This window comes from Pelophylax lessonae, assembly GCF_965119305.1.
Source record: "Pelophylax lessonae genome assembly, chromosome: 2".
Classification (NCBI taxonomy): Eukaryota; Metazoa; Chordata; class Amphibia; order Anura; family Ranidae; genus Pelophylax; species Pelophylax lessonae.
The window spans coordinates 166,105,706-166,133,295 of NC_138769.1; the positions used below are offsets into that span (position 1 = coordinate 166,105,706).

At 42.5% G+C, this 27,590-nt stretch overlaps 1 protein-coding gene across 1 annotated transcript in view; it reads right to left on the reverse strand.

Annotated features, from left to right (window-relative positions):
* Positions 1-1,979: 1,979 nt before the first annotated feature.
* The window catches only part of EIF2S3 (eukaryotic translation initiation factor 2 subunit gamma), a 46,963-nt gene continuing 21,352 nt past the window's right edge, over positions 1,980-27,590 (reverse strand). Inside the window, exons 4-12 of the mRNA XM_082245924.1 lie at positions 26,876-26,997; positions 26,252-26,346; positions 24,890-25,048; positions 23,572-23,706; positions 18,888-18,982; positions 16,587-16,731; positions 10,124-10,293; positions 9,768-9,940; positions 1,980-2,436 (exon numbers count right to left, since the gene is read on the reverse strand). Coding sequence (XP_082102050.1) covers positions 2,373-2,436; positions 9,768-9,940; positions 10,124-10,293; positions 16,587-16,731; positions 18,888-18,982; positions 23,572-23,706; positions 24,890-25,048; positions 26,252-26,346; positions 26,876-26,997 — 1,158 coding nt within the window. The 3' untranslated portion in view covers positions 1,980-2,372. The remainder of the gene's footprint in view (positions 2,437-9,767; positions 9,941-10,123; positions 10,294-16,586; positions 16,732-18,887; positions 18,983-23,571; positions 23,707-24,889; positions 25,049-26,251; positions 26,347-26,875; positions 26,998-27,590) is intronic.

Genomic DNA, 27,590 nt, shown 5'->3' on the forward strand with positions numbered 1-27,590 from the left:
TAACCCATGAGATAGATTTGTGTTGGGGAGAAAAAGAGTTAAGCACAGAGTTTGTCTATTCAGAGCACAGATCTGTATCCTTTCTATACTGCTGTGTGTGGAGGGGGGGGGGGGGGGGGGGGAGAAGAGAGGGTGCCTTTCCTCCAATCAGCTCTCACACAGTGTAACTGCAGCTCTCTACCCCTCCTCTCTGCTCCTGACAGATGAAGGACGTTAACACAATTCCACCCTTTTGAAGGGGTGTAGGGAAGATAAGACAGATAAAACTTATGTATGTGGATTTGTTTCATCTCTGCCTCACACGAAGCCAATCACTTCACTGGGTATATGCATGGGTTTACAACCCCATGAGTCTCAGAAACAATTCAATATTCAGTGTTGGCAGAGAGAGGACACTGAAGTGCATTGAAAATGCACAGCAAGTTAATTACAATATTGGCTGTACAGAACTACAAACTGTATTATTCTGTATGCCTATTGCTGTGCTTTATATTTCTCTGCAGTCTAGCCTATCTGGTTAAAATCACCAGACTAAAGGATAAAAGACAGACAATAAAAAATTATAATCCTGGGAATGCTGTAGGTCATCATGTCAAATAGTTTTGCATGGGTAGACAACATAACAATTGAAGATGGTAGGTGTTAAATTAAGAGAGAACCTCCTTTTGGCAATTCGAACCTAACCCATTTATACAGAGGGAACCACTGACGATAAAAAGCCTGATTTTTTTTTTTCATCATCATCTGGTTTAAATGCTTTCTGTGTGTGTGTTAACTCATCATGACAAAGGATGTTTTTTGTACTCAAAACCACTGCTATACAACCACAGGCATTTAAATACAGCTGTGACATCAACAAAATTATTGTTACAACCATGCTGCAATTCGCTGCTGTTATACACAAGCACGTGACTGCTGCTGTGTGGTATGGTTTGGCACTACGATTAGGTTTCATGTCTTGCATCACTTAAAGTAGTTCTAAAGCCCTATTTTATTTTATTTTTTTTTTACACATTTTGTAAGGAGGATCCCTCCTCCCCTAATACTAACCTAAACTGTGCATGAGAGCAGAAGCTCTCTCCCCTCTCACAGAGCATGTTGATAATGGCTCCTGCTGCTGTTAATCAAATACTTTGGAGTAGGCTAGGGCAAAGCCCCGCTGTCTGTGTCAATAGATTTTAGCCAGCACAGTTCGGAGCGAGCCTGCATAGAGTACTCCCCTTACCAAGAGGCTTGTGTGTGTGGGGGGGGCACACACGGAAGAGCCTAGAAGTGCTGTAGAGGAACCCTAGAAGACAAGGAGCAGGTAAGTAATATGTTTATTAAAAAAAAAAAAAAACCCATAAAGGTTTAATATCACTTTAATTGTCCAGCTTCCCCTTTGGGTGCATTTTTTAAACTCATTCTTCTGGTTGCAGCCCTAGACAACTGAACACTTTGCCTGATAATAGGTGTGCCTCTTATTTAGTGTGGGGTATTTTTAAATTATGCATTAACATGCTTGTTACAAACAGATTTTAACACATAAGATCTTAAATTACCAGACATCAGATTTCCTATGCAAGTTGTTGAGAACACTCGGGCCAGTTTAGCATAACAACTTTTGTACTGCACCACAGCAGCCTGCATCTCACTATTTAAAAATAGTTTGAATCCAATTTATTATTGTGGGTCAAAGCAGATAGTCTAAACTACGCTGAAATAAAGAGGTTGTAATGTTAACCAATGATTTAAATATCTCTTGAAGCAGACTGGCACAATTCTGCATACAATCTCCATTCATCAGAAGGCACTAAATGATCTTTTCCCATAGCCAATTCCAGTGGTGAAAAGAAACCACCCAAGTGTCCCCTTTATCACCCACCTTATCAGAATACAAATTTTATTCATAGTTCCAAGCCGTTCACAAGGCCATCACAAAGATATACCGGCAAATCTGAGCAAACATTAAAATACTATTTGTAACCTCACCGCACCGGGACTGTTTCAAGCTAAGCTTTCACTTTAATTAATCATAGTAGTAAAGCATTTGGTCTTTTGAAATTTATTCAGCTGACATTCAATCACTGATGAAATAAGTCCTGAGGTCTGGGCCGAATCCGAGAGTAAAGAACATAGCGTTTTACTTTGTAACAAAGCATACAATTTGATGTGACAAGGTAGAAGGTCTCTGGACAGTGTCATAATGTTCGTTTTGTGCTGAGAATCTGCTCAATTATAAATTAGAACCTGGGACCATGAAATATGCTTCTGTAGTAGGGAGACTTATATAATCCATGTGGGGTAGTACTTCACTCTATAAAGGTATTTGGCAGATGTTATCTTTTCTTTCTAAAAACATTTTAGCAGCGATGTGGGATCTTGATTTCTATTTAGTCGTCATCGACAGTTGGCTTTATAGTCACGCCTCTTCTTATTTGACCCCATCCAATCAAACTGCAAAGAGAAGAAAGAATTGAACAGACTTGAGAAAAATGTTTAACCAGAATTGTAAGATTACAAACTTAATAGTGGATGGTTTTGAAATGTATTCACAAACCACATCTCAAAATATACCACTCAAACCATCCACTTCGCTTCTCCCAAGTCCTCTTGCTCTTTAGCTCCCTTGTCAACTCCTCCTATGGTCCCCCCCAGAGCCTCTCCCATCCTCTGAAACTCTCTACCCTAATTTGCCTGGCCCTTTGATACTCTGTTAACCACTTACCGCATACTGACGTACCCATACGTCGGCAGACTTTGCGGTGTTATACCGGGATGATGCCTCTAGCTAGAGGCATCATCCCGGTACCGTGGTTTGAAGCCGACGGTCGGCTTTCCGTCGGTAACGACCGATGCGGCTCAGGAGCCGCTCGATCGTTACCCGGGTGAGCGGGAGGGGACGCCCCCCCCTCCCGCTGCCTTCCGTGGCTTTGCTCAGGGCTCCCGTCCCACCGGGAGCCCCGAGCACCCAGCCGGCACGTCCGCCGGCTGGATGGAGTCCCGATGAATGCCGGAAATGGCATCGATCGGGTCTCCGATGACGTAACCACGGAGGCGGCGTCCATGACGTCACTTCCGGGTTACTGTGCTGCAAAAGGCAGCAAATTTAAAAAACGGCTGTATGCAAAAACGCAGTTTTCGGCGTTTTGCATACATGGAAGTGTAATGGAGGGGTCTAGGGTCTTTTAGACCCTCGATCCCTCCATAAAGTGTACCTGTCACTACATATTGGTGTCACAAGGGATGTTTACATTGCTTGTGACAGCAATAAAAGTGATCAGATTTTTTTTTTTTTTTTTAAAACCTGTAATAAAAGTTAAAAAAAAAGAAAAAATAGAAAGGAAAAAAAAAATTTTAGCCGTCACCGTTAGCTCGCGCACCACAAAAACGTATACGCAAGTCGAGCCCCGAATGAAATCTCTGTTCAAACCACACATGCCAGGTATCGCCGCAATCGCCAGAGCAGGGGCAATAATTAAAAAAAAAAAAAAAAAAAAAAAAAAAGAGCTACACTCTAACTCTAAACTGGTAACCGTTAAATTTAAAGCGTCGCCGATTGAGATCTCTATTGACTGTAGTGTGTCGCCATTCCACGGGGGGGGGGGGGGGGGCGCAATTTTAAACCGTAACATGTTGGGTATCAATTTACTCGGTGTGACATCATCTTTCACAATATACAAAAAAAATGGGCTAACTTTACTGTTTAGTATTTTTTAAATGCAGTGAAATGTGATTTTTCACATTTTTTCCCCAAAAAAAAATGGCGTTTTAAAGACCGCTGCGCAAATACCGCGTGACAAAAAATTTAGTAATGACCGACATTTTATTCTTTGCTAAAAAAATATATATAATGTTTGGGGGTTCTAAGTAGTTTTCTAGGAAAAAATACTGGTTTTAACTTGTAAACAAAAAGTGTCCGAAATAGGGCTGGGGCTTAAGTGGTTAACCTTTAGGAAATCCATGAAAGCTCATCTCTTTAGGGAAGACTAACCTGCCTCCACCTGAAAACTATTTTCCTTTCTCCATCAACTCATCCCCTTAAAAAAAAACAAAAAAAAAAAAAAGGTATTACCTTTTGTATTAATTACCTTTTAGATTGTAAGCTCTCGTGAGCAGGGTCCTCCAAAATCCCTTTATTGAGTTGTATTGTAACTAACATCCCCATTTATTTTGTAAAGTGTAGCAGAAACAGTTGGGGGCTATATAAAATATCATGCTATGGCTGCCTTCCATGAGAAACACTATGCCACAAACATAAAAATAAGCCAAAAATCGATAAACACCCCGTATACAAACAAGAGTACATTAGATGCAGCCAAAGTGGTACTTTCGTAACTAAAACGTAACAGTAACTAATGAAAACTGTAACTAGTAAACTTTACTGTATTAAACAACTGCATTTTGAAAGGCCTCTTGCACATTGGATGTTTTTAGAGCTGCTGTTTTTGGCTTCATGTGTTTTTTTTTCATCTGCAGCCAGTAAACTCCCCAGCATAAAGGACAAAAATGATTTAACCCTGCTCTCACTATACAATAAAGTGATATAAACACTAATATACAAAATGAACATATCAAACAATACGGGCAAAGTGTAAAAGTGCTTATAACTCCAATAAATACAGTATAAAAGGTAAAGTGCAATGTCTTTATAAATGCATATTGGTCCAGACGCTGCAGCGAAACCAGTGACCATATGCGTCTCCTCTCCACCGACATTCAAATCCACAGCTCACTCACCAGAATTAACTGACCCCTATTACAGGCAGTCAAAAACAGCATTGGTATTTAATGGTTCCACTTGGTGTTCAAAGGAGCAACCCAGGACAGGCCCGTCAATGGTGGTCCTCCTGCACTTAGTTAATAAGTGAATTCACAGCATTAGAAATAGCACTCCACCTGCGTTCCAGGATAGCGGAAAGGACGTGGCACATTGATCCCACCTAACGTGTTTCGTCAGTATGCATCCAACATCATTAGGGGTTCACATGTCCAGACATGTTGCTTCCTAATGTATATAGACAGAAGGATTTGCACCGCTCAAGGCAGACCATCAAAAGTTACAACACCATAGGTGGAACCAGGTAGCTGTCTGTAGAGCGCTGGGTGCCTGCCAGCGCCCGCAACCATGGAGTAGAGACAAAAGAGTCATTGCAATTATGCACAGGTGTGTGAAATGCATCTGCTGAATTCTTTGAACTGAGTACATGTCATTTAATTTCTTCTCATGGATTTATAAATAAACATCAAGATTTTAAGCTGGATGTGCGGCTGCCATTGCTCTCTTTTGTCTCCTAATTTATATACACTGCCACCATCCAGAGTTATCCAATCCAAATATACTCTTTTAAAATGCTACGTTTATATATGGCATCAAGGGCCCTTAAAGATATTCCGAACTAATATTTAAGTTTTATCTTTATCCTATATTTTATCTTTATATTACCACCGCTTTTTTACCAGCCGATTTATATCATTCCTACCATTTAGTGGTGGGAATTGAAACTGCAAGTTATTTATTCCCCTTCACAATATTAAGGGGTGCCTACTGCCCTCTAGTGATATTTATACAATATTGCACATTCTATATATTCAATTTTAACATTTATTTCATTTTTTTAAATTTCTTTATTCATATTACTTTTCAGCCATATTTTCCATACCCCCATTTTCCCTGCTAGGATTGGATTCTATTGGAACACCTATATTATGGCATGTCTCAAATGATACAATTCCCAAATCGACTAATATTTAGAAATAAAACAATTCAAATCAATATCTAAATTCATACCCGCTGGGTGTAAAGCGTTCACAAAATGAAACTGAATACATTTTTGAATTGAAGTCTTGTGCGTCACACAAATACATATTGACCTGGGTGGCAATTACCTGAATACTCTCCCATGCTACTGACCGATGCACCATCATTGAGACTCCCCTTGAATATGATGTGTGATGATAGTGGTTAGACCACTGTATCCATGTTTTTTTAAGGTTGCTCATTCGTTCTTTAGTCATATGTTTCCTTTAAATATATTTTGTCTGCACCCTACGAATGGCTGAATATACTTGGACCCTCTTTAGCCTCGCCCCCATTCCTCTTACATTCCATGACAGAAAGGTACATTTCCTATCAGTATCCACCATTTCTTATTAACACCTATTACAAATCTATGTATTGAAAATGTATTTCCATCTACTTACTATATATATATATATATATATATATATATATATATATATATATATATATATATATATATATATATATATATAGCACAAGTCATAATAAAGTCCTAAAACCAACTTAACTTCCTTCTCCACTACATCTCTTTCCCATCCATACCCATACTTCAGCCTTACAACCATTCCATTCACTCAAATTACAATGGGGCATTGCCATCCTGTCCCTACTACTAGCAGGGTGGCAATATGTTATGATGCAGCCTTTAAAATATTGCAAACCTATTAATTAACACACAAAAAAAAAAAAGGGAGAGTGGTAGAGAAATCAAAATACATCCAGAATTAGGAGCGATTAGGAATATTTTCTTATTTTCTATATCTCTCTCCTCCCTCTACCACCACATTTGCTCCCTCCTTCTCCACTCAACCATCTGAAATATAATTATTAATTTACTCCCAGCTATCTTAGGAGGAGCCAAGAAGAAGGAAAGGAAAAAAAGGGAAGGAAAGAATGGGAGCGAAGAAAAAAACAAAAAAACAAAAACAACCCCTCAATTCCAATTATTTTCCATAATGCTACAACCCTAATATCTGATACCAATAGTGTATTTCTATCCATATTGTTTTGAATGGATGTCAGGGTATCCATATGGTAACCTTTTTCACTGAACCTATTGACTAATACATTAGATTGTTCTACATAATCCTCTGTATTTTTACAATTATGCCTTATGCACATTAACTGCCCTTTGGGCAACCCCCCCAGCCATTTTGGGTGGAGACAACTGGCAGTGGGGATGTAACAGTTTCGATCGCTCTCCTAGAAAAAAAAGGTTCGGTACTGATATAACCATCCTGTTTGACCAGAACCATTCTGTGCACCTATCCCAATTACCAGCAAACTTTATTCCATATTTGTGAATATTGATTCTTTCCATAAAGACTTTCAAGCTTTCTTCCGAGCCCTCCCACAGGATTATTAGATCGATAGATTTCTTTTGTAAAAAGCCATCTCCGGTATGGCCTTTCCAAAAATTTCCTGTTTCTCCCATTTGCTCAATAAAAGCTTTGCTGTGCTGGGCGCATACTTCGATTTAAAAAGGAATCATTGTGCCAAAAATAATTATTAGCCAATGCCAATTCTAAGGCATCCAAGAACTCTTTGCTCACTCCTGAAATCTGCTTTTTTTTTTTTTTATCTAAACCCTTTTTGTGGTGCTCAGTACATCCTGTTGCCCTAGACTAGTATACAGCGATTCCACAAAGGGGTTCCACACCACCGATGTTGAATCACTGTATACCAGTGTAGGGCAACATAATGTATTGACCACCACAAAAAGGGCCTTCGCTAAAAAAGCATATCTCAGGCACGAGCAAAGAGTTCTTTGTGGATGCCTTCTGTGAAAAAAAGAAAAAAAGGCACATGGTTTCATTTAAATTAAAATATATTAAACCAATAAATTTATTACATGCCAATTCACTCACGTAACCTATTTGATAACCTGTTCTTGTGGGTTACAGTATACTGGCCATATGGCAAGGAAGTTAGGGACTAGAATAAACGAGCATGTGAATATTAAAAAGTTTTCCTAAAACATAGCCTACCTAATAATTTTAGGATCCACCATAATAGAGACCCTAGCTATATGTCCTTTTGTGGTATTGACAGAATTGAACAACATTGAGGGGCACAACATGACACAAGATTTCACAAAACTAAACTGAATGGATTTTCAAAATCAACACTTTACACCCCACAGGCATGAATTTAGATATTGATTAGAATTTTTTTATTTCTAATTATTAGTCAATTTGAGAATTGTATGATTGGACACATGCCATAAAAACATAGAAACATAGAAACATAGAATGTGTCGGCAGATAAGAACCATTTGGCCCATCTAGTCTGCCCAATAATATAGGTGTTCCAACAGAACCCAATCATAATAGATAAAAAAGGGGGTATGGTGAATATGGCTGAATAGTAATATGCATAAGAAATAGAAAATAAAAAATGTAAAATGTAATCACTTTAAGACCGGAAGGATTTGCCTCCTTAATGACCAGGCCCTATTTTGCGATTCGGCACTGTGTTACTTTAACTGACAATTGCGCGGCCGTACGACTCTGTACTCAAACAAAATTTACGTCCTTTTTTTTCCCACAAATAGAGCTTTCTTTTGGTGGTATTTGATTACCTGTGCGATTTTTATTTTTTGCGCTATTAACAAAAAAATGAGCGACAATTTTGAGAAACAAAAAATAAATTTTTCACATTCTGCTATAGGACATTCTCAAAAAAAAAAAAAAAATGTAAAAATCAAAATTTAACATTTTAGGCCAATTTGTTTTCTGCTACATATTTTAGTAAAAAATAAAATAAAATTGCAAAAAGCGTATTTTTGGTTTGCGCAAAAGTTATCGTGTCTACTAACTACGTGAAAGATTCATGTCATTTTTTTTTTTACTAGTAATGGCAGCAATCTGACTTTTTCTGGGACTGCGACATTGCAGCGGACAGATCGGACCCCTGACTGACATTTGACACTTTTGGGGGGACCAGTGACATTACTACAGTAATCAGTGCTAAAAATATTCACTGTTACTGTAATAATGACACTGGCAGGGAAAGGGTTAACACTGTGGGTGATCAAGGGGTTAATTGTGAGCCTAGGGAAGTGATTCTAACTGTGTGGGGGCGGGGGGGGGGCGTGGCTTCTGAACTGACCATAGAGACATGTGATCCTATATAGAAGGAGCCCCCTGACACACGCATCAGCTTCCCCGCTGACGAGCGGGGGTCGGAGGGCATGCGCCCGCCCCCTAGCCTCTTGAGAGCGAGCGACGTAGACCTACGTCGCTTTGCCCAGGAGTAAATCTGCGGTAGGCGGTCGTTAATATACAGAACGTTCAATATGGTATAAATATCACTAAAGGGCAGTAGGCAACTCTTAATATTGTGAAGAGTAATAACTAACCTGCAGTTTCAATTCCCACCACTAGATGTCGAAAACGTCAGTGGTGGGAATACTATAAATAAAAGATAAATATTAGCTTGGAATATCTTTAAGAGCCTTTGATGCCATATATAAAAAGTAGCGTTTTATAAGAGTATAGGATGGATTGAATAACTCTGGATGTTTATACAGTGTATATAAATTAGGAAGCGACGTGTCCAGATGCGAGACCCCTGATGATATCAGACGCATACTGATAAAACGCGTAGGGTGGGATCAAAGCGACACATCACTTCCGCTTTCCTTGAACGCAGGTAGAGTGCAAACCTGTGTTCCTTGCCATTTCCAATGCTGTGAATTTACTTCTTAACTATGCTTTTAAGAGGAGTTCTTTGAGCTGTAAAAACGCTCTACTCTGATAAAAGCTTAAAAACGCTGACAAATGCTGCATTTTTGAGCCATAAGCTTTTGTGGGGGTATAAAAAGAAAACCCCTCTACTGCAAAACTCATTCTACAGCTGCAGCTAACTCTACTGGTGTTTTTATAAATGTTGAGCGTGCATGAGGCCTAAGGGTTAAAAACTGGTTTCCTTATTATTGACCGACTACTTCTATATCAAAGAATGAGCAGCAAAATAACTTTACCGCCAATGTTTTTCAACTCTTCTACTGAGAGCTATTTTCTCTCCTACTTCTGTGCACACAGGGTTTGTGAGCACTATCTTTCCTAAATCGGCTTTTACAGCACTAACACGGCCTCCAGTGGACAGGGAACCAATGTTGACCATCAGAACCTCGTTCTTGGACAGTTTTTGCACCTAAAACAAAAAAACAAAAAAAAAAGAAAATCCTTTTTTAACTGAGCATAATTTCATTTGTTCTTTAATGCGGTTAAAAAACTGGAAATATAGAACATTTTTGCTAAATACTAAATGGTAAACACTGATGTTTTGTCCTAATTTCTACCATCTTTAATAGAACAAAAACACTTAAATCCTCACCTTTGCTGCCTTTTTGTCCCCTTCTGTGCGAACTCCGAGGAGACGTCGCAAAAGGAAGTAAGAAATTTCCAGCTCCGTAAAAATCTCGGGCAGTGCACCAACTGCACCAAGAACCTGCCCGACCATACGATCAGCACGACACAAAGTTGGGTCAATCTTAGTGCCAACACCTTAAAGAAAAATAATTAGATCTGTGAATTATAAATGTTCTGCTTTAAAGGATAAATTCACTATTAAACATTTTTTAAGGTGGCTCTATAAAAAAAAAAAAAAAAAAAAAAAAAAAAAAAACTCCTACATGCAGCTCCCCTTCAGCCCCTTAAATACTTGCATGAGCCTGATCTCAAGCCAGCGATGTGCAAAAGAACAGCAGCAACAAAAAAAACATTTCCTTTATAATCACTTTAAGGGATTTTCATCTTCCAAAAGAGTATATCCTACTAATGAATGTTCAATGCAATAACCTGAAGGGGTCTATTCACAGAGCACCCCCCCAAGCAACAGGATCTCATTCTGTGGTGGTTTAGTGCTCCATGGAGGGCTAAGAACTAGTTTCAACATGTAATGCAAGTGCCAGATAGATGCAGCTCATGTCTTGGCACATTTACACGCATCAAGTGCGTCTGGCTGCCTACATTCATCTCTATAATAAAAGGTAAGTTTGTGTGTGTATATATATATATATATATATATATATATATATATATATATATATATATATATATATATATATATATATATATATATATATATATATATATATATGTATGTGTGTGATATTATATATTATATGGGTTCTAAGTAACTTTGACTTTCCGTAAAATCTATTTCACTAATGTTGATTGACAGACACAGCTCCCGTCATCTTGACCATAGGGTTATACTGCCCCCTTCAGGAGTAGGATACTAGGCAGAAAAAAAAAAAACTTCTGGCTACACACATGGGCAGTCCCAGGGTGTATACTGCCTCTCCCTGCTATAGGTACTTAGTTTTGTTACAAGCAGTGTCAGGAGAATTATAACTCCACAGAGGGGTGGGTGCTGCGTTTGTCAATGAACATCAGAGAAATGGATTTTACGGTAATTTAAAATCCCATTTTCTCTTTCCTTCATTAACGGACACAGCTCCTGTCATTCTTGACTATTGGAATGTCCCAAAGCAGTGTTAAAGATAAGGGGTGGGAAAAACCACAAAAAAATTCCCAAGACTAAACATTAGCCAACCAGGCAACAGGGGCTAAACCAAAAAGAACTGGAGCCCACCAGAAAAAAAAAATGAAAAAATCTACACCCTCAAAGAGGATCAGGTCCTCTTAAAAAGCAGCCTGCAAAACCTTGCGGCCAAAAGAAAGCATCCGCAGATGCCAACACATCCACTTTATAAAACTTTGTAAAGGTGTGCACGACTAGGTGGCTGCCTGATGACGTAAGGCCCAGGAGGTACCGAGCGCTCTTGTAGAGTACGCCTTGACAGGGAGAGGAGGAACCTGACCCCTGATTGAATAGGCCTGAACCATCGACTGTCTGATCCATCTGGAAATGGTCACAGAGGAAGCGGACAACCTTTTGCGAGGTCCATCCATGAGCACAAATAAGAGTCTGACTTTCTGAAAGACTCCGCAGCTGCCAAGTACACCTTAATTGCCTGGACCACATCCAAGGCATGCAAGGCAATTTCCTTTGGATGTTTAGGTCTAGGACACAGGGAAGGCAACACAATGTCTTCAAACGAAAGCCAGAGACCACCTTAGGAAGGAAAAGAGACGGCCAGGGGTGAAGGGTAACCACCTTATCCTTGTGAATCACCAGATAAGGTGAACAACAGGAGAACCCCGCCAGTTCCAACACCCTGCGTGCAGAGGTGATAGACACCAAAAAGGCCACCTTCTGGGACAGTGCAAGCAGGGAAATCTCCCGAATACTTTCAAAGGGAGGTTTTTGTAGAGCTGAAATTGAGATCCCAAGGCAGCAACGGAGCCCACACTGGAGGGACCAAATGTCAAACACACTGAAGAAAGGTACGCACCAGGGAGTGTGTGGCCAAAGGTTGTTGGAAGTAGACCGTCAAAGCCGACACCTGGCCCTTGATGGTACTCAACGCCAACTTCTGTTCAACCCCCCATTGAAGGAAGGTTAAGAACCGAACCACCGAGAAGGAGCGAGGATTCACACCACGCAATGTACATTCCACGTACGATGGTAGATCTTCCTGGAAGTAGATTTCCTAGCTTTTAACAACGTAGGAATCACAGACTCAGACAAACCTCTATCCTTTAGCACCTGGCGTTCAACAGCCAAGCCGTCAAAGCCAGCGACTAAAGCAGGATGGAAGATCCATCCTTAGGACAGCAGATCCTCTGAGAGGAAGCTTCCAAGGAACATCGGCGACCATCTGCACCAGAACGGTGTACCAAGATCAAAAACGAAGGGATTTCCAGTCACTAGGCCGCGCCAAGGCACCCTGATATCTGCAGTCCCTAACTCTACCTTTAAAAAGAGTCAGATGCAAGGCAAGCAAGATGACCGGAATCCCTTCCACGTTGATCCTGCGTAGGAGTCTGGGCAGAAGCTTTAAAGGAGGAAAGACATATATCAGACGATACTGACCCCACGGAACCACCAGCGCGTCTGTGGCATCTGCCAGTGTATCTCTTGACCGAGCCAAATCTCTCCGCCCCTTTCGGTTGAGCTGAGACACCAACAGATCCACCTCGGGGATGCCCCACCAAAGACACAGCTGATGAAACACCCCCGGATGAATGGACACCTCCCCGTGGTCCAAAGCCTGCCAACTGAGGTAGTCCGCCTGCAAATTTACTACCCCAGGAATGCGTAAGGTGGAGAGGGCAGGATTGAACCATTCTGCCCACCTTAGAATGCCGCCTACCTCCAGAGCCACCAGGGCACTTCTTGTGCCCCCTTGGTGATTGACATGAGCCACGGCTGTGGCATTGTTCGATTGAATGTGCACTGGGCATCCCTGAAGATGAACCCGGCCAATGATCCAGACATAATCAGATCGCAGAGTTCCAGGACATTGATCGGCAGTCTAGACTCTTCCAGCATCCAGATCCTCTAAACTGAACGCTTGCCGAGGATGCCTCTCCAGCCAGACAGGCTGGCATCCTTGGGGACTACTGTCCAATACAAGGGGAGGAAGGATTTTCCCCAGCTGAAGTCACCATATCAGTTACTCTTTCGTTCCCAGACTTAGCTGGATCCGATTGTCCAGAAACTGGAGTCTTGTCCCACTTGGTCAGAATCTTCTTTGCAGGGACCTCGTATGAAGCTGTGCAAACTAAACTGCCTCGAAGGTAGATACCATCAGGCCTCTCACCCGCATGCAAGTCCGGAGAGATGACCATCTGTTGTACAGCAGGAGATGAATTAAAGCCTGCACTTTTTAGAGTTTGCCCACAGGAATGAGCACTCTGGCTATGGCCGAGTCCAGAGTCAGACCTAAATAGTCCAGCTTTGTGGACGGAACTAGGGCAGACTTCTGAAAATTCAGAATCCAGCCAAACACCTGCAGAGATCGTACTGTGATCTCCAGGTTTTCCACCAGAGAAGAGACTCCGCTCGCAGAAGAAGGTCATCCAAGTAGACCAGTACTGCAATCCCCCGTTGGCGTAGCAAGGCTAGCACCAAAGCCAAACACTTTTGTGAAGAGCAGAGGCGAGACCAAAGGGTAACGCCACAAACTGATAATGCTCCTCTCCCACAGCAAAGCAGAGAAAAACGCTGGTGACTGGCACATATTGGAATGTGAAGATAGGCATCCTTGATATCTATAGAGGCGGGGAAATCTCCCTGACACAGGGATGCCACCACCGTTCGAATGGACTCCATTCTGAACTTCTGTACCTTCAAAAAGCAGTTTAGCGCCTTGAGGTCCAGGATTGGACACACTTTGCCTTCCTTCCGGGGAACTGTAAACCGGTTTGAGTAAAAATCCTGAAAACGTTCCGAAGTCGGAACCAGGAAAATCACCCCTTGAAGGAACGTACTGCCCCAAACAGACCCTGTAACCTGTCTGGGGACAGGCGGAAGTTGGAAGGAAAAAACTTTGTCGGGGGATAAGAGCAAAACTCAATCTTGTAGCCGGACCGAATAACTTTGTGGACCCACTTGTCTTGTACCAGAGAAGTCCTTGAAAGGGAAGATTCAGTCAAAACCTTTTTAGAAGTCAGATCTGCAGACCAGCATTTAAGCCAAATGACACGCCAAAGGACCACTGCCAAAAGAGAGAGAGAGATGAGCCATCAGAGGAGCCACATCCAAAGAGGCACAGATAAACTGCAGCCCCTGGACCAGTTGGTCCGCCAGCTCAACAAAGGCAGGGGGGAGCGGTTCTCCCTCCAGGGCACGGCGTAGGAGCTTAGCCCACCTGCTCAGAGTTTGCGACACCAGGGCAATGTTAAATACCGGCCTCATCGCTGAACCAGCTAAGGTGTACATAGTGCGGGCTAGAGCCTCCGCCTTCCGGTCAGCCGGGTCCTTAAAGGCTGGGGACTCTAACCGGAATCATGGTTGCCTTGTTTAATCGGGAAACCGGAGGGTCCACCACCGGTGGGACAGTCCCACTTCTCAAGAAGGGACTCCTCATAGGGGTAACACCTAGTAAAGCGCTTAGGGACCCCACGGGGATGCTTTGCTTGACCCCACTTTTTTGCGACAATTCTGTCAAAATAAGCAGGGAAAGGAAACCTGCTTACCTTGCCTTTGCCACTCTGGATGGCTTGTGAGCACTAAAGGGTACATGCGCCTCCGTCGCAGCATCAGCTGCATCCTCCACCTTCAGGGTCTCAAGTACAGATACAATCAGTGCACCCACCCTCCCCAGACGTGGAGGAATCATCCTCACTATCAGAGGATTCCAGGCGCGTGGTCGCATACCCAGCAGGGTGACCAACGTCAGCAGCGGCCAAATCAGATTTCGGATTTGAGGAGACAGGGGAAGGCGGGGGGGGGGGCTCACTTTTTGCTAGCCTGTCGCCCGCAAGTCACCTCCACCCGGGACACAAGGAACTCCAGGACCGCTGTCAGTGCATGGATGGTTGGTTGGGACCTGGAGGGCCCTGCAGCCTCAGAGAGGGGGATCATGTGGGGAAATGTGCTCCAAAAGACTCCATGAGTCACATACACTGGTAAGGGACAACCCCCACCGCGCTGGCAGCACCACCTGGTCGCCAAGCACAAGGCAAAAAGTGATCCTCAGCAAAGAGGGAGAGGACCCCACCAGACTCGCCACCCGCCGACACAGGACGCCCTGCAACCACTAGGAGAATCTGCACTACAACTGCGGCAATCAGGAAGCTAAAACGATCCAGGAGTAAACACCACTGCCAAAATCACCGCCCACAGGGCTCCGCTGTCATGGCCGTCGCTATTTGCAATGCAAACTACAAGAAAATGGCCATCGAACTACACAAACATGGCAGTGTATAGGAATACACAGGCTACAACAAAATGGCGGTGCCACGAGGTATACAGGGACCCAGAAATGGAAGCCATGCCTCAAGGACAGATCCAGGCAGGACGAGGGGCCCTGGCAGGAGACACCACCAGGTACAACCCCCCCCCACACACAGGCGATTGCTAGCGGCACATACCACCACATTCCCCCCCCCCATATCGCCAGTTGGCGCCCTGCCCCCATCCCAAGCCAATTACCAGACCACCCAAACAGCCCCAGTGTGGAGGGGGGACCAGCCAGGCTGAGGGGGACTCAGCAAAAACTGGGGGTGGGTGCCTGAGGGGAGACCGGGAACCCGGAGGTCCAACTATCGAAGCTATGTCCACCCCAAAACCCTCCAGGGGCAGATGGGGGAACAGCTACTCTCCATACCAGGAACCAGGTGGGCACCGCTCCAGACAGATCCCACTCCATTGAAATGGGGGCATTTGTCGGCCAGGAGGAACGCTGCGACTCATGCCGAGGCCTGGTCGTATGCGACCTCGCGTGACATTTAACTCGCAGGGCCAGCCCGCGTCCAGTGGAGCTATGTTGCGGCTGACCTATCGCGGAGCAGAGGTCTGCGCACACTCACTGACCAGACTGGGGTGACCACTGTATCCAGATTATCCAGCCCATCGCCCAGTCCAGCAGTTGATCGTAGATCTCACAGGAAAAATACAGGAGGAAAAAAATCTATCTTAAAAAATTTTTTGCCAGGACCAAAAATCCTAGCACGGAACTAGGTCCATACTCCTGACTAGGCAGAAAAAAAAAAAAAAAAAACGAAAACTATAGCAGGGAGAGGGAGTATACCCCCTGGCACTGCCCGTGTGTGTAACCAGAAGTTTTTTCTGCCTAGTGTTCTACTCCTGTAGGGGGGCAGTATAACCCAATGGTCGCAAATGACAGGCGCTGTGTCCGTCAATAAACGAAAAAAAAAAAAAATAGATTTTTTAGCAAGTGTCAGAAAAAGGCTTAGGTATGAAGGGGGTTAAACAAACTTACCAATAAGGCCCCCAGGAGCAGCATATTGTAGGTCATTGTGCTCAGCGAATAGAGAGACAATTTTTGAAAAAATTGGCTTGCACATCAGTTTTCCTTCACTATCCTTGGACACAATCCCAGGCCGAACTTCTATTTCTTGTCCCACCTAGAATATATAAAAAAGAAAAAAAAATTATCTCTTTCTAGGCAAGTGTTCAGTTATACTGCAGATTAAAAAAAAAGTATTCCAAATACAGCCAAAATCCAATACAAATTTATACGGAATAAATATATATATATATATATATATATATATATATATATATATATATATATATATATATATATATAAAAAAAAAAAAAAAGTATTTATATAAACCTGCTCTTTGCAATTAACCTATTGGAGCCAATGGGCCACAAATATGCAGCCTCTCGGCGGATAGGCCTTGGTGCTGAGCGGCCCGCATATATCAGTGCAACAGTGCAAGGCTGATGACCACTGACAATACCCGGAATGGTGAAATCCAAAGACGATGGCGAGAGAGCAGAAGTGTTTTTTGCACGAAACACAAAGATCAAAAATAGGATGTGGTAGATAAGAGGTGGTGACAGCGCTGTTTATAATACATTTGTAAAATAGGTTTGCTCCTAATACATGCATATGCATTTTAGTAAATATTTCTTCTAATTCATGGAGCTGTGACCACGCTGTAAAGGCCCACTCTGGGCTGCCATTAAATTTTCTCATGCAGCAGAGACTCCTTTGCACCGCATAAATTAAATGCTCTTTTGGCACTGGAAAAAAGTAGTAGAAATGCCTCATTCCTGATTGCCCTGGCAGCTGACAATCTCTTAGAATGTCCGACGCTCCCAGGTTGTGGACGGGTTCTTGCCAACCTTGCATACAATGTAGAACAGCTGTTCACACATTGTATGGGATGACATCAGAGATCAGCGTCCAGCCAGGTCACACAGAGGAGGAAGCCTGCTTAGCAAGCAATGCAGCAATATTAAAATTTATTTTCCCTCTTCGCCAAATGAGCATTTAATTCATGCAGTGCGGCGGAGGGCACTAGAGTGGAGCTTTAATACGCAAATGAGCACCTCTAGCAAATACAAGAACTGGAATAATTAGTTGTCAGTATGAGTCATGGCTGCTCTCTGGGGACAAGAAAGCCATTATAAAAAACTGTGTAAGTCCCAGTAATATTACTATGTAGCGCTCTCTTACTAAATCTATAAATACTTGCTATACCACAGCGCAGTCTGAGGACACATCTGACTATTTTTTGATACTGCAGCTCTGCTTACTGAGAAATGGGGGGACAGATTGTCATAACAAAAAGGGAGCAAAAGTGCAAATTTCATACATTTTTTGAGGTTGTATAAAGTAGACCAGATCACATAATCCTACCACTAAACATGATAGGTCATACAGTTAGGTCCATATATATTTTGACACAGGCACGATTTTCATACTTTTGGCCAGAATAAAATTAATTCTGTTCAACTTTGCTGCATTTGGCTGAATCTGGGCAGACAGTATATCTCTAAACACTACAGAATTCATCCGGCTGCTTGTCTTCTGTCACATCATCAACACCAATGACCCAGTGCCACTGGAAGCCATGCATGCCCATGCCATCACACTGCCTCCACCGTGTTTTACAGACAACGTTGTGTGCTTTGGATCAGGAGCGGTTCAAAGCCTTCTCTATATATTGTTACTGTCATTCCACTCTTAATCAGTAGTAGCATATTGGTAATTAGCAGTACTTTATATGGGAGATCTACTTTTTTTTCTGTGCTCGGTCATCTTTTAAAATTTTATGTAATTTGCGAATCTCCCATATTACTATTTTTTTCTAATTCTGTTCAAACTTTACTATAAAATGCATTCTACTACTGAGGTTATTAGGCTTAATAAAGTGGGGCCCAACCTCTGAAACAAGTTTCCTTGGTAACCACAGCTTATAAAGGAATGGGCAGGCGTATACTGGTTCCCAGGGTTAGGCTGCTTCTTGTTCAGGGTTCCGGTGTGGACTGTGCTAACAGGGAGCGGCTGACATCTTCCCCCGGTCTGCCCAAGATACTCAGGGGGTTTGAGCTTCTATCTAGCAGGGTCACCGACCCCAGATCTTGCTACAACTGCTCTACAGCAAGGCCGTGTACAAGCTGGTTGACTTGGCTATCAAATGCGAGTGCAATTTTCTTATTTTTATTTGGAATGTCATGATGAGGTTGCATCAAATCCATGCATTCTTTTTTATTTGATAATCCTGACACAAACCCAGATCATTCACATTCAGCAATGTTGCTTACCTTTAATACCCCTTTTAGAATACTGCCTCCAGCTACTCCTCCTTTTAGATCATCAACTTCACATCCGGGCTTGTTGACATCAAAAGATCTGATAACTGGACAGCAGCAAAATTATCTTAGTTAAAACTTGCAATTGAATTATCCTAACACATAAGCAAATGCATTGTTCATAACGACTAAAGTAAATTTGCACATAAAAAATTCCTTTATCATTTAGGCTATTCCACATGTGATAAATATTGGTTTACTTGCTTTACTCTGTATGCACACCCCAAAAAAAAAAAAAAAAAAAAAAAAAATCTGAAAAAGTAGTCCATTAGCATATATTGACAGCTTATAGAGCAGATTTAACATTGCTGAGAACACCTGAGTATCTACACATTTTCTAGGCATTGGACTTTAAAATGTGTTGGATCCAATATATGAACCATGCACAAACCTTTGCATTCTAAAACTTAGGTTTTCTTTTCCTCAGATTTAAAGTGATCATGTCTGATAATTCTCTAAAGCATCTTAAGGCCACTATAGACCAACATATATTTACAACAAATATCAGTTACATAGACAAGTCCTTCACACAACACCCTCGTTATGTGCACCCTTCAGTGTATTCTACATCCATCTCTAAAAAACGTTATAATCCCTGAAATCTTGCAAGCTGATCATATGGTGGGGCTCAGGCAGATTTCAACATGTTTCATGACTGGCTGACTGCACACCTTATCAAGGATTATATGCTTTACATGGACCGAGTCACTGACTGAGTGCTGGAGAGCCTCTGCCTCGCCCAAACCGCCTGGGAAGGAGAGGTAGAGGTTTTTTCTTTTTACCTCGTTTTGGGTCCGGGAGTGACGAGGGCCCACACAGGAGAGGCTGCAATGTTTTGATCCATATAGAGGGTATTTTTTTTGCAGTTCCCTATAAACAGGAGAACCTATCTGGTGAAGGACAGCTGATGGGTCCTAGATCATCACCCTCTCTCTACATAATATAGCGCATCCGAGTACCTTGGCTGCCAGGGTTGCTCTGGACGCGTTGGCACAGTTAGCCCCGTACATGCTTTTATCCAGCTTACTCCCCTCCCAAGGAGAAGTTTGGTTAGGCAAAGCCTTTTCAGCACTCAGTGGCTAAGTCCATGTAAAATATATTATCCTTCATAATACTTGAAGTGCGCAGTCACCCATAAAACGTGTTGGAAATTGCCCAGGCCCCACCATATGATCAGCTTGCTAAATTTCAGATATTAAGTCTTCTTAGAGATATATTGAATACACTGGAGGGTGTAGGTAATGAGGGTTTTATGTGAAGGACTGTATAGCTGTAGATTTTGTCTATATAAGTGATGTGTTGTAAGTATACTGTATATTGGTCAACAGGGACCTTATGAGGCTTTATAGAATGAAAATCTAAGTATCTTACTTTTTCTTTTTTTTTTTTAAACTTGGACAGGATTACTTTTAACCTGAAAAAAAAATACAAAGTTTTAGAATGCAAAGATGATGTGTATGGCTCATCTTTAAAGTTCCAATGCCTAAAAAAATAATTTGTAGAAACTAAAAAATGTGGATGTGATGTTTTTTTTATTTTTCTCTCAAGAGACCAGCAGAAATGTTAACACATGAGACTAGCAAATAAAGCAAAAATGTTAAATATTTTCCAGGTGTAATAAACAAAGTTTGTTATTAACCTTTCAAAAGATGTCCATATATTATGCTTTTTCACATATCTTGAAATGTTTTACATGCTATTTTATAGTCACTGTGCTGACCTAATCAGCAAAGGAAAAAGATCACGAGGTTTCAAAATATATGTTTTTTGTTTAGTCTAAAGAAAGTGTGAATGGCTGCTCCCAAATGTAATGAAGATGTGTGTTCTCAGCATATAACATAATGCACATTGGATGTGTTTAACTGCTGTTAGGGGCCTCTGGCGGGTTTTTTTTCTGCCTCTAAGCTCCCTTTCATGTTAGCCTATGTAACCATGCGCACACAGGCTTTTAGAGGAATTCAGAGGCAGGGGTGTTTAAAAACAAAAAAAAAAAAAAAAAAAAAAAAAAAAAAATTCTGCCCAGTGAAATGAATGCCCAAGCGCTTGATGGCCAAGGGCGGGGCACCATTCCTCCCGCCGATACCGACGACGGGGCACCATTCCTCCCGCCGATACCGACGACGGGGCACCATTCCTCCCGCCGATACCGATGACGGGGCACCATTCCTCCCGCCGATACCGACGACGGGGCACCATTCCTCCCGCCGATACCGACGACGGTAGCTAGACAGTGGATTGGAGGAGTCAGTGGACTACCGCTGCAGTAGTGCACTCACTGCAATGATTTTAAATCACTAACTGCAGTCCGTGCAAAACTGCTAGAAAAAAAAAAAGCTAGACAGTGGGGAGTCAGTGGACTACCGCTGCAGTAGTACACTCTCTAACTGCAATAATTTTAAATCACTACTGCAGTAGGGATTTAAAATTATTGCTGCAGTAAGTGATGCACTACTGCAGCAGTAGTCCACTGACTCCAATTCACTGTTTAATTTTTTTTTCCTAGCAGTTTTCACTGACTGCAGTGCAGCGCAGTCAGTGCAAAACTGCTAGACAAAAAGCTAGACAGTGGAATGGATTGCAGTGGACTAGTACTATACACTTTCAATACTCCCAGTTAAGTAGAACAATATTATAGTGCAGAAAGCATAACATTTCAGCATGTTCACCAGTTAAACGGCTTCTTTTCTTTTCATAAATGGCTGCCACTTCACTAAAAACACGCTCACTTGGTACCGAGGAAGGAGGAGCAGAAGGGTATTTTCTAGCATGAGAAGCAAGTCTTTTGTAGCGTGCCTCATTGTCTTTCCACCACTGAAGAGGATCACTTCTTCTGTCAATTACTGGTTCCTTCAAATAGAGATGAAGTTCATCATCCAGGCTCATTATTGTAGTTTCAGAAGAATCATCTGCATGGGGCCCCAATAAAAACACTGAACATGTTATCTATTCGACCATGATTAAGTTTCTCTTCTGTACGTTGTCTTTTTGGACATTTTTCTCTTTTTGAAGCAACCTGCTCTTCCACATTAGAATCCTGCTCTTCTTGACTTCTTTTGGGCAGGAACCTCCCGCACCTCCTGTTAAAAATCTTCTGTCAGCCATTGTTTTGCCTTGGCCAATACATCATCAGAAGAGAAAGGATCGTTCTTGTATTGAGGATCCAAAAGACATGCAAGCACAACATTTTTATTCTCTTCATGCTTCTCAAAAGTTTGGCAAGGCTGTCCCTCATGGCCTGCCTACATGTTTTAGTGCCACGAGAATTGTGCGTTGGGTCCTTCATTCTCTTGAACAAACATCTTCAGCCCTCTCACACATGGGATGACAGATGATACAGAGGAGTCGTAATGACTCACCTCTAGTGTCACTGCCTCTGTGGGGAGGAGGGTCTCAATGACATTGGCTACAATGTCCCACTGATCAGCAATAGAACAAGAATGTCCTCCAAGTTCATATTCACCTGAATATAGGGTAAGAGCTCGCTATTGCTTCAGCATTCTTTGCAGCATGTGAAGTGTTGAGTTCCATCGTGTTGGAACAGCCTGAATCAAGTTGTTTTTGGGTAGGCCAAGGTCTTCCTGAATGTACCTCAGTCGCTGCTTGGCAAGAATAGAATGGTGGAAATGGCCTGCGCACTTCTTCAGCATGCTAATTATGTCAAGCAAAGCTTTCTGGTTTGAAAGGACCATCATTTACCACAAGTTGGAGGGTGTGTGACATGCAACTGAGGTCTGACACTTCAGCAAGTCTCATTCCTTTCACCATTTTGGCTCCGCTGTCTCGAAGCACAAGCATCACTCGGTCTTTGGTGATTCCCCATTCTTCTAGCATGCCTAGAAACATTTCTCTAATGTACTCCCCAGTGTGGGATCCTTGCAACACTTTTGTATTCAACACCAAATGCCTTCTTGTCCATCTGCTGTCAATGAAGTGGCATGTAAGACTCATTAGTGATTCTGTTTGTCCTGACCAGCAGTCAGTCGTGAATGAGAGTTGCCAGCATTCTCTGGTTTCAGCATAGCCTTTACTTTCTCAACGATCCTTTGGCGAATCTTTCCCAGCATTTCGGTTCGATAATACTTGAACTCTTCAGTGTGTACCTTGGCTCAACTATGGACACAACCCGCTATAAATCCAGAGTCAGACACCATTGTAAATAGCTGGTTATCAGTGGCCATCAGCTGTGGGATTACTCTGTCCAGCAGTTGGGATCTTCCATCCGATTTGAGCCACCCGTTTTTCTGAAACATATCGGTTATTATTGCCTGGGATAGTGATGTTTCACCTTGTGATTCATTTTGTTTTTTCTATGCTGCATGATACAATTCAACATGATAAACTGTTAGATGGGCCCAAAGATTAGACGTATTTTTTGGTTTTTGCAGTTATTGATCCCATTGTTACGTTGTTTGTGCACATGTTGCACACTGCTGCTGCTTTTCATGGAGATGGAGATGAGAAATAGTCCCAGACCACACTTTTAATTTTTCTATCTGCATCCATCTCCATTGAAATTTGAAAGACACTACTGAAATTACATATAGGCGTAAAAAAAAAAAAAAAAAAAAAAAAAAAAAACTGGCTGGCACCCTTTTTTTAGAGACCCCAGATCTAAACAAACACAGCAAAACCTTACCAATTAGTCTGGGCTCTGAGATGAAGTCTCGTAGAGGCACTGGGATTTTCTTTACAATATATTCACAGACCACTTCAATGTTGTATTTCAGCTGAGCCGATATAGGAATGATAGGAGCCCCCTCTGCAACTGTACCTGTAAAAGCATGAAACAACAGTCAGCGGTATACAGAGTTTACCACAATGCAATCAATACCTTGGTGTCCATGAAACCGCATAAACAAATTCATAGTCAAATAGGGCAGGGAGACCAAACTGTTCACGATAGTGATCCGCGCTGACAGTCCGCAATAACCCCCTGGCTGTTGTGAATGAGGGTGCTCACTCCAGTGCACACCTGCTGCCAGAGATGAGCACTGTCACTTAGACCTCACTCGAAAATATGGGAACATCAACATGTTCCAAAAGGTGAACTTTGCCTTTAAAGAAACCCTTTTCCACTAAAGAATTGTTTAAAAATGTTACACTGTAGTTAACTAGCTACAATGCATCAGTGTTTGGTCCGCATTTGTTAAAATTTAATCAGACAGCAGATTCTCCTGAACAGCACTAAAAAAGCAGAAGCTCTGACATACAGATCAGGACCTCAACTATTGTGTGTGCTTAGCAAGAAGGAAAAAAAACCAAACATGTTATACTTACCTGCTCTGTTCAATGGTCCCTGTCCTCCTCTTATGGGGTCCCCTGCCAGCGCTCCTGGCTCCTCCTCCCCACCTTAGTGCCCCAAAAGCAAGTTGCTTGCTACGGTGGGGCCCCTCATGCACGCTCACTCCCAAGCATAGCTCTTCACTCCCTTCTCCATTGCTCTTGTCCAAAGAGGAGAATGAGTCAGGAGGGGGGGCCACTGCTCATGTACAATCGATGGATTGAGATCGGGCTTGGGTACGTATAAGGGCGGAGGGGGAGCTGCTTGCAGGTGGTTTTGATCTTAAATGCATGGAATGCATTAAGATAGAAAACCTTGTACCTTTAGAACCACTTTACCAGAGGATTACACAGATTTTTTTTTTTTTTCAAAGACAGATAACAGTTTCCTTCTTAAATCTGAACCTTTTTGGATGTTTGCTATGTAAAAATAACTTCTAATGAGGAGTGCACTATATGTAGATGGTGCTGCATTGGTGCAAACATGTTATTTATCACATACACTACTGTAAGCACCAAACTTTAGGCACTGAAGCTTACAGTTCATGAATGAAGTTTTATTCAACACAGCACCATCCACACCCATCACATTAGAGGCAGTCTAGTTTTATAGAGCAAGTGTCCAAATGCCCCCTCCCCCCTCTGCCCCTGGAGAAAAGATCTAATAACCTTACCTTGTACAAATGCAAGGATCTGCTCATACTGTTCCTTGGCTTGACTCTCTTTTACCAGGTCGATCTTATTTTGTAAAATAAGAATGTGCTTTAGTTTCATAATTTCAATAGCTGCCAAATGCTCAGATGTCTGGGGTTGTGGACAGGATTCATTGCCAGCTGGAAAATTAAATTGAAAATAACAGTTAACACCTGTAATGCATACACAGCTACACAAAAAGGAACAGTATGAAAAGTTTATTGTAAGGAACTCCTGCAGAAAGAAATTAAGTGAATGCCGTTGCCTAACGCCTTTTGAAAATGTTAGTTGCCTGGATGTTGTTTCCGGCTTCAAAGACCAGGAACAGGAACATGCTCAGTAAAGTCACACCTGATCTACATCTGTATTCTTGCTCATCTGTTAAAAGCATTGAACCCAGAGGCTTGTAATACTGCCTAAAAACTAGCATTTTCAGAATAGGTCAATGACCATCCAATGCCCCAGGTAGGAGGTTCCTACGTCCCCAAAACGTTGATTTTTCTTCTTCCTATCTTTTTTCTCCAGGGTCTGGCTCGGTTATCCTCTTCATTACTCCATTCTGGGTATGCATGTCTGAACATTAGCTCTTAAATGTTCTAAGTGTAGCTAACTGTACCTATATGAATGCATGCATGCATGCATGTATGTATATTTGTTAGTGTGATCCAACAGTGCAGCAAATATCTTTGCTGTATAATGCTTGATGTTATATTGCACACTTGGATATTTGTACCTTTAGTATGTATAAGCCTAATGCAAATGTACTGCTAAAGCATTTATAGATAAGCACGCCATATATATTTAATTTTCTACTCCCTATTACCTGAAACTACAGTATTTGTGACTCTAGCCAGTGAACAGGGCAACAGGGTAGCACAAGCATCAGCACTGCGCGTTATCGAGCGAACCTGTGCTTTTGCAAACCACATATTCAAAATGACAGCAATTACATTTTCTGTTTCAGGCTGGGTTCACATATGTGAAATGGATGAGTTTTTAACTGCATCCAATTTTCATAACATGTGAAAGTGTGCGGCGTTCAATGGAGCTGATTCACACATGTGCGGGGCAGTCGTGGTGTGGGTTTGAATTTAGTTCAGGTGCGAATTCAAGTTAAAAAAAAAAAAAAACGCACCTGAACTGGTGAACGGAAACACACCGAACCGAAAACCGCAGGCGCATGTGTGTGAACCCAGCCTTAGACATTGCCTAGCTAGATAACATAACTATGTTTTACTTAGTAACACAAGTTAAATAAGCATTTACCAGTTACACACACACAGATCAGTGGCTAGTAGTCACAGAGAACAAAATGACACAGCTCTAACAGAATGCACACTCACCTATTAACAACAATGCGGCATCCATAACAGCTGCACCGTTCAGCATAGTTGCCATCAAAATGTCGTGGCCTGGGCAATCTACAAAGGACACATGTCTGCCAAACAAAGTTATACAATGTTAACTTGCAACTGAAAGTAAAACCATCTGCCTAAGTGCTGGTTAACAGTGGAGCGATGCGGGAACCCTGCGAATCCACTGCGCGTTCCCGCATCGCGCCAGACTCGCAGGCAGTTCACACTGCCATATGCAAACTGCTGGGAGTGTCAATATAAAGTTAATGACATTCCCAGATTAGTTCACATATCGCAGTGCGAACTGTCAAATCGTACAGGAATCAGATCACATGAGTGTGAACACCCTTGCGATCCGATTCTGGTGCGGCCCAAAAAAAGGGTCCTGCGCGGCTTTGGTCCGAATGCAATGCAAATTAAGCCATACATCTGTATGGATGTATTTGCATAGCACAGACATCACATGTGATTTGCAGAGCAGTGCGAATCACATGCGATGTCTGACATTGCTATAGTGTGAACCAGCACTAAAAACAATTTTTCTTTTGAAGCCTATTTAGTACACTATCCACAGCTTGCACAACCATGCATAGTTAAAAAAACACCTATTACCTGACTAATTTAAAATTTCCTTTTGTGTTGGGGATGTCTGTTGGAAATTCATCAGGGGTGCTGCTGCCACAGGAGCGATAGCACTCAGGCCGAGGACAGCTTGGGTCGTCAAGTTTGTAAATCTGCAGAGACAAAATTCATTAGACACAAAACACTAGGGGAATACAACATTGACTTTCATCATCAAAAAGTCTCATTTAACCACTTTACCTCTGCTCACAGTAATATTACTGCGGCAGAGTGGCTCGTTATCGTCTGACGACGTAGTACTACGTCGTCAGACACTCCCCCTTCTGGGCGGCGCTTGCGCGCCGCCGGAGGCTCGCTCCCGCTGTTTTCATTCACAGCGGGAGTCGGGCCAGGGGAGGAGCAGCGGCGATCGCCGCTGCTCTTACCCGATCGCCGGGGATCGAGTCTGGAGATCCGCCCGCTGTGTGTAAACACAGCGGGCGGATCTCCATAGTGACAGGGAGTGACAGATCGGACTGTTCAGCATAGCTGGACATCCGATCTGTCCATGACTCACTCAGTCACCTCCCCCCCTACACGTCAGTAAGCACCAGGCATACATTAACCCCTCCCTCTCCAATAAAATTAACCCCTTCCCTGCCAGTGTCATTTTTACAGTAACAGTGCATATATATAGCACTGATTACTGCAGTAATGTCACTGGTACCCCCAAAAGTGTCAAAAATGTCAGTCAAGGGTCCGATCT